We start from the raw sequence: 8,347 nt of genomic DNA on the forward strand, positions 1-8,347 counted from the left end.
ATTATCATAAAGAATATTGTTACTATTGTTATTTAATTTTTCTTTGACAAGGCATAAAGGTTGTCTATTTTGTTTTTCTTTTTAAGAAAGGGATAATGAACATATGTGATGGTTGTGTCTTTCCTAAGAGCATGCATAGTGTCAGGGAAATGAAAAAATAGCTTTGATCAGGAATCAAAATCATTTCGTGAATTTAAGTTATAAGGAACTTTACAGTGCTTGCCCCTTATTACTATTATTATTATTATTATTATTATTATTATTATTATTATTATTATTATTATTATTATTATGCTGAAGAAAATGGATGCCTCTGAGATGAGAGATTTCTGTGAAAAATAATTTGAAACTGGATTACTTTATGAAGACAAGTAATATTTTTGTTCTAGTTTTAACAGAAAGTTTTTGGATTGTTTGAGAGTCATCCCTATTAACTGGAACAGCAGAAAGGTTTGTCATTAGATGTTTAACTATTTTTGGTAAATAGCCATTTACAATATTAATATGCATTGCAAGATGGCTATAACTAGCAGGAAGAGATGTTTACATCAAATGTGGTAGCAGTAGCCTCAATAACATAAACATGTCCCCAAAATTTTAAAAAGAAACAAATTGAAAAACAAAATTTCAAAGGAGATAAAAAACAAACAAAACAAAACCAGATGATGTAACAGATCAAAGAGACAGCTTGAAGCTTAAACACTTAATTTTGTACAATGGAAGACACAATAAGAATAGTATTAAAAATACTATTCTGAAAGGAAAAGTACAAACAATGGCAACATCATTACCACTAGTATCACCACCACAAACAACACAGTCTATAAATGTGGGACAATATGAGCAACTTGATTTGAGCCAGCTCAGTGAAAAGGAGAAGGAATGGACGGGGTATGTTGAAACAAATAATGGAAAGGAAGAGATAGAAGATAGCATACCTCTGTTTTTGAAACAATGGGGAAGGTTACCATACGCCCTCAAAAGAAAATCTGAAGGAATTTCTGACTGATGTGTGGCAGACTGTGCTCCCTTGACCAAGGCAGAATATACAGAAGTGTTTGCTGGTCTTTAAGAATGGGAATCACGTGAGGAGACAGAGGAGAGAGAAGTAGAACTGGTGTAGTACATATTGGCACACAAACTATTACTGCCAAATATGGGTCTTAGGAATACAAGAGGATCACAACCAGAGATACTGACATGGATTTTAATCATTGGTTTATCTTCATCTCAGGGCAACAACGATGTAGTGAGTGTGGAGATGATTCACAGCAAATAGCTGGATGGATCTACATGGACCTGGAGGTCAAGATGACTCTTAATGACCGTAAGATATACTGGAGTTGAAATCCATTAAAGGAGTAAACAGGTCAACCAAATTGCTGCTGCATAGGTAGAGAGCTCAGTTTCTACATGTGTAGTGGTAAAGGCCACTAAGAACTTTCTGCCTCAAAGAAGATTAAGAATAAGACAACAGTAGGTCACTGAAGTGAAAACCATGACTACTTCTTCTGCAACTGCAATTTTGAGAGTAGCACTGAAATATAGTCCCAAGGATAGACAGGGAAAGCAAACAAAATTGTTTCACCTTCAGTACCATCAGCACCAGAGGCTGTTAATGAAGTAGGATACTGAGAAGCTCAGGTGCCTCATATGCCAGAACATGACAAGCCAAAAACTCTGAGCTTCAGTCTTGCCCCATTGCTCTGCAATAATGAAGAGGTGATAAAGACTAGAGAAAAGTGGGAAACTGTCAGGGACAGTTAAAAATAAAATACTTAGAGTGTGGCACTAGATTGGCAGCTTCTGGGACTGATGATGAAATTATTTTCAATAATCCTCAGAGTTGCAAGCAGTGGTGCAACTGGTGGTACTTTGAAAATTGTTCTGGGACTTGCTGTTGTTGTTGTTGGCTCAGCTGGTCTCCTTTTCACTGTTTCTCAAGTTCTTCAGAATAGAAAACTCTCAAATGATCCTTACTTATATACCTGTAGTACCAGTGTGCCTTACACTTCTCTTCATCAGTTTTGAAAACTAGGCACAAGGCCCTATAATTTCTACCCTGACCAATAGAGGAGATATCATTCCACATCTCAGTTAGGGAGAACTGCAATTGTTCCCTTGGAGACATAAAGAAATTTTCCCCGTTCTTGGCAATGAAGAGATATGTAATCTTCCTCCTCTCACACTCATTGCTAAAGAGGTGTGACAAAAAAACTTTCCCTTTTGGGTCGCATAACTCTTTCAAGCAAACTTTTTCCCAACAAGGTGATGAATGTGCAGCATCTGTCTGTTACTGGTGGTGTTAATAAAAGAAAAGCTGATTTCACTCATATCTGCATTTGACAAAAAAAGTGTTTGTGTGTGTGTGTGTGTGGTGTGTCCATTGTTATTGATGTTGTTAACCATATGATTGGAATTGTTAGAATCATTGTCACTTTTTTCTGTCAAGAAGTTGATATTTTTTTCCACATGAATCTATATATATCCTGCTGTGTTATTTAATTTATCCTTTTCTTTTTTTTTTTTTGCGTGTTGTTACATTCATTTCATTTTCGTGGGCATTATATATTTTCTGGCAGGAAGCCATTTAAGTCGAATGTAAACAAAATATAATTGCTTAAAAATGTCCAAAACTGACAGACCTTGTGTCTTCCTAGTATAGGGAAACATCCAAAATGTTCCAGAAAAATTCTTTGAAGAAAATTATTCAAAAAGAAATAATTTTCTTCAGCTGCACATAGTATAAAATGGAAATTTCATGGAATGAACCAAAGCATGTCCATCCAAATGGGTGAAAACACAATAATGATAATAACAATAATAATTGCAATAATAGTAATTATTTCTAATTTAGGCACAAAGCCTGAAATTTGCGGTAGGGGACTAGTCAGTTATATTGACCCCAGTACGTAAACTGGTACTTTATTTTATCACCCTAAGAGGGATGAAAGGTAAAGTTGGCCTTGGCAGAACTTGAACTGAGAATGTAATGCCACCTTAATATAATGATAATAATAATAATAATAATAATAATAATAATAATAATAATAATAATAATGATAATAATGATGATGATGGTGATGATGATGATGATGATGATGATAATGATGATGATGATTTCTAGTAATCCTTTCTACTATAGGCACAAGGCCTGAAATTTAGGGGAGGGGATAGTCGAGTACATCGACCCCATTACACAACTGGTACTTATTTTATCGACCCCATAAGGATGAAAGGTAAAGTTGACCTTGGCGGAATAATAATAATAATAATAATAATAATAATAATAATAATAATAATAATAAACATGATGATGATGATGATGATGATGATGATGATGTTGATGATGATGATAATGATGATGGTGCTAATGCTGATGATTTTTCACATTTGCCCAAGGCCACATATTTAAAGGGTAGGAGAAGTATTTAGTTTATTGATACTGGTGTACTGGAAAATACAATTAGAATTGACCCTGTTACAAATTTAAAGGGAAAACCAAGAGGGAAATTAAACATTTATGTAATTATTGTGATATACTATTGTTTTGGCCGTCTGCATTCACTTAGAGTAATAGATAATAATAATTATGATGATAATGATGATGATGATGATGATGATGATATATGAGAAAGTGTTTATAGAATGAATGTGGAATGTCGTCGTGCTGCTGTATAAGTTATGACTTCCTGGTCACCAATAGCAACCCAGTTGATGCTGCCTCGTTTTGAACCATCTGGGGTCTGGTTAGGAGTTGAAGTCCTACTAGTACTTGGTCGCAATGAGGGCTTTCTGATGAGGTCCATGTCGACACTGGAAGTGGATGGCACCCCTCGGCTGCAGACTGGTGGCTCTGTTGAGATGACAGCGTACTTCAGAGCTAATTGTCGTGCACGTGCGTCCAGCTGCGATGAGTGGCAGTAGTAGGCGATGCACACGAAAATGATGATGCTCACTGCTGCTACAGGGCTGGCAATGAGCAAAGGAAGGGGTAAGTCTTTGTGTACGGCGATGTCTTCCGGGGGTGACATGGACGCTACCGGCAAGTCCTCTTCAACTTGAGTGACATTGCTGCTGTTGTTGACAGATATCGAACCCAATACATTGACTATTGTTTTGTTGACAGACATGTTTGATGAAGATGAAAATGGCATGGAAGACAGGTTTATGTTTGTCATTGTTCTGTTATCAATTTGCTGGTTGTTTGACAGTGTATCCGTTAAGGCGCCAATTTTTAACTGTTGAGGTTGTCTATCCAGTGATTGGCCAATTTTGGCATAGTGATGGTAAATAGTCTCTGAATATTGTTTTGACTGTCGATGAGTCTCTTGAGAGGTGGACGGTGAGGAGAAGGACTTGTGACTTTGTTCGTTGTTGGAACTTGCTCCACTGTTGTTGTTTGAACTCTGTGTAGTGGAACCGTGGTGCTTGTGTTCAGCTCCTGTAATTAGGTCGACAAGATGTGGCATTGAACAACATGTGGCACACAAAACTGAAGCAATCAAGTATCGGACAGATATCATAGATTCAAAGATGTTCATGTTGAGTCACACTAAGTGTGACAGATACCACTCTTGTAGATTATCCTCTGATGTTAAAGTAAATTCTAGGGAGTCTTTCTTTCTTTGTTTTCTGGCAATTTTAATTTTACTGTTGGTTATATTTCTGTACTTTTTAATACTTATTTTCCTTCTCTTGAGAACTGAGTTTCTTTATGATTTTTTTCAGGAATTAATGAGAAGAATAAATAAAAGATTGGAGAATATTTCTTGCAAATGTTGACAAAAACAACATCAATAACAATAATATAAATAATAACAGAAATAAAAACTAAAATAAAAATATAATCATCTTTGAATAAAATCTCATTTTTGTGTCATTTTGCTTTTGTTATGGTGATAATGCCTGTCTTTTCTTCAAATGCTTTAAAAAATTTGACCATCAGAAAATATTGATATATTCCTGGAATAACACATCAATTACAAATATTAGTAATGTCATTAACAATTACAACAACAATAATTATAATAATGTTTTCTAATAATAATTGTTATAAATTTGGCAAAGTTTCTGCAACTCTCACACGTTCTTTCTTCTTTTCTTTATTAGAGTTGGATGCTAGTACAAATAAAGGGTATCACATTTGACAAAGCTCCTTTTGGTTCTTATAGCAATCATGGTTGACTGCTTTGTAAACTTCCGGAACAAAACCCTGGAAAGCAAACCAGAAAATTTTGATACATTAAATATATCAGATAAGTTATTGTTAAATATAATCATAATTTTCTTTTTACCTCAACTCTATAGATAAAATATATCTAATTATTTACATCTATACTACATTTTAATCTGTTTGATCTCTGATTGTTGTAGATGTATTATTCCTAGACATATACATAACAGCTGGCTGGATTTAAACTAGATATTTTTATTTCTTAATTAAGGATTTTAATTCTAAAATCCAGTTTACAGGTGATATGTACATGTAATGCTACATCTGTAGATCAAAGACAGCCATATTGAGCTGATGTTAGCATTAGCTATACTGATTTAAGTTTTGATTAAGTATTAGTTTAATGAAAGAATGTCTTATAAAAACTCCAAGTGATCAAAGTAGAGGAACATCAAAAGCCTTGATGATTAGAGAAACATCTAAGTCATCATCATCATCATCATCATCATCATTTACTGTCTGTTTTTCATGCTGGCATGGGTTGAACAGGTTGATAGGAGCTGGCCAGCATTTTGCCCGGCATTCTAATGTTTCTGCCAGCTCGCTGCCTTTCATTTTATTATTCTATTTTATTTTTAGCAGTGGCTAAAAAGCTCAATTAAGGCCCACCTGAGATTTGTATTGCTCTCATATCAGAGATGGTGCTGCTGCTGCTGCTGCTGCTGCTGCACACATAGACATTCTAGAACACATCCAGTAAAGGGTCACCTGACAGATTGACATAAAGTCATTCACTGATATCCTCCAGTCTCTGGCTGAAAGCATGCACTGTCTCATCTCCCTGACTTTTCTGTTTTCCTATAATGACCTTTTACATCTTGTCACTAGCCAGACATGTTTAATCTGTAAGGATTTAGAATCCACGAGGATTTAGGATCAATGGTACTGGAAATTCCGTATTGCACCTGTATTTGTTTTATAGGAAAGTCTATATTTTCCACTCATCCTATACCAACTTAGAAGAGATGTAGCTCCCAATAAATCCATCATAGTGTGAAGAGAAACTTAGCTAATAATCACACAAGAGATGCAATGCCATAATAAATTAAATACTGTCAGCCTACTATGTTTATGCCTGATGACAGAAAGGACATACAATTTTTAACATTAGTCAATTAATTATGCAGCACATCAGAATATTCTATAACACTAATTGTGTCAACAAAACTAATATCTATTGTGTTAGTACTACATAAAGTAGGTGGTATCTCTTGATTATCAATACTAGGAATAGGTTAACTTCAAGGTGCTTCTATTAATGTCTACACAATGAGAAGTAAATCTGGTCTGATAGTTGTATACTAGAACTGAAGTGAATGCCCTCAGGTCATAACAACTCAGTGATAAGTAGATGAATTAAATGAATAAAATGAGATAGAGGATAAACTAATTATGTGCCCTAGATAAGAAACATCTAGATAATATCCCAGGAGAACCATGTCTCAGAGAAATCCAAAAGAATGCGTTGACAAGTACCACCCACATCCTAAGAAAAACTCTGTTAATTTAAATTTCTGTATTGTATTACATGAAGATATTTCGCTACTGTCCCTGCCACTTCCCCTCCTCAAACTTTCATCCATACTGTAACATCTCTTATCCTTCACTTGCCCAAAGATGCTCGGGGTGTCTCAGCAAGTGATTGTAACAAACATGCAGATTAAAAGTAAATAATAATAATAATAATAATAATAATAATAATAATAATAATAATAATAATAATAATAATATCTTGCAATTTCAATATATTGATAGTTGAAAATAATACAGTGATGGAGGCACAGATGCAGGCTATGGCCAAACTACAATAAAGGAGTTAAGAAGGCTTCTTGCATTGCTTATTACCAATGACCTTACCATTTGCATCATAGGTTTCATGAAGCAAACCAGTAAATTGGTCAGCTACTTCTCGTGCCAGTAGAGGGAGTCTGGTTGACAGGAAATAAGAGGAACTGATAAGGAGAAAAACCAATCTTTTTTTAGAGAACAAAGTTTCTCTCAACACAGATCAGTGAGTAACAACTTCAAGTTTAAGAGGAAGAAAGTCAAGAAATAGATAACTTAATATTTTCCAACTGGAGGAAGGGAGCAATAAAAAGTAGGAATGATGGCTACTTGTCATTCTTACATTTTATCATTACCATATACCACACCAAACACTTTACCCAAGCCTTACTGTTGAGAAGTACAGCTACTTGGAATATAGTCCCTGCACATGTCTTCTTCACTGGTGTTAATCAGTAGAAGTTCAAACAGTACATCAACTGCATCAGTCTAACCAGAATAGAGAATCCCAACTCTTCTGAGTAAAATATTTTAGTGAGAAAAATGTTTAGTAAGTTTAGTGAGAATTTTGTTTAGATATAATTACTTACAAAGGATTTGTCTTTAGCTCCCTTTAATTCATTGCAGCTCCTATGGAGGACATGAGTTCAAAACCGGTTGTTCTTGAGAGTTTTTATATCCTGGTGAGTTGGTTCTCATAACACAATCAGTCGTAGAGTTGTAGAAAGAGTATCACACCTGAAATAAAAGGTAAAAGATAGTAGTTAGTATCAAAAAACACAAAATCTAAGTGCCATCTGGGAAATGGCTTTGCTCAATATGTAGGTAAGAACTTGATACTGTGTACCCGCTGCAAGAAATGAGTTTACAAAAGATGCTGTGAGATCTCTAGCAATAGGGAACCAGTACTACTTCAGATGTGTTATATATATTAGTGGTTAGCTGTAGATGTAACCATTGGTCTTTAACAGTTTCTGCTGATCAGTATTGGAGGTGGCTAGAGTAAAAGCAACATTTTCTGATGAAGGAAAAGATAGGAAAGTTCAAGTGACTGTTCCATTTTTGAAAGATAGATCTATTCAAAAATAAGGTTGGGTTGACTTAAGAAGTGAATGTGGGAAATCTGTGGAGGGTGCACCAGAAATAAGTTGAGTTGAGCAGGTAGTGGTCAACCTGCCTGAAAAGCAGAGGGTAAGTGAAGTAAAAGCACAGCTAGGCATTCATCAGTTGATGTGGAGGGAGGGAGCGAGAGAGAGAGGGAGAGAGAGAGAGAGAGGGAAAGAGAGAGAGAAATAGAGAGAGAGAGAGAGAGAGAGAGAGTGAGAG

At 35.3% G+C, this 8,347-nt stretch overlaps 1 protein-coding gene across 3 annotated transcripts in view; it reads right to left on the minus strand.

Annotated features, from left to right (window-relative positions):
- Nucleotides 1–6: 6 nt before the first annotated feature.
- The window catches only part of LOC106876578 (uncharacterized), a 90,010-nt gene continuing 81,669 nt past the window's right edge, over nt 7–8,347 (minus strand). For all 3 annotated transcript variants that reach the window (XM_052972752.1, XM_052972751.1, XM_052972753.1), the window contains 2 exons: nt 7,612–7,759; nt 7–5,215 (listed from right to left, as the gene is read on the minus strand). In XM_052972752.1, coding sequence (XP_052828712.1) covers nt 3,642–4,544 — 903 coding nt within the window. In that variant the 5' untranslated portion in view covers nt 4,545–5,215; nt 7,612–7,759 and the 3' untranslated portion in view covers nt 7–3,641. The remainder of the gene's footprint in view (nt 5,216–7,611; nt 7,760–8,347) is intronic.

This window comes from Octopus bimaculoides, chromosome 14, assembly GCF_001194135.2.
Source record: "Octopus bimaculoides isolate UCB-OBI-ISO-001 chromosome 14, ASM119413v2, whole genome shotgun sequence".
Classification (NCBI taxonomy): Eukaryota; Metazoa; Mollusca; class Cephalopoda; order Octopoda; family Octopodidae; genus Octopus; species Octopus bimaculoides.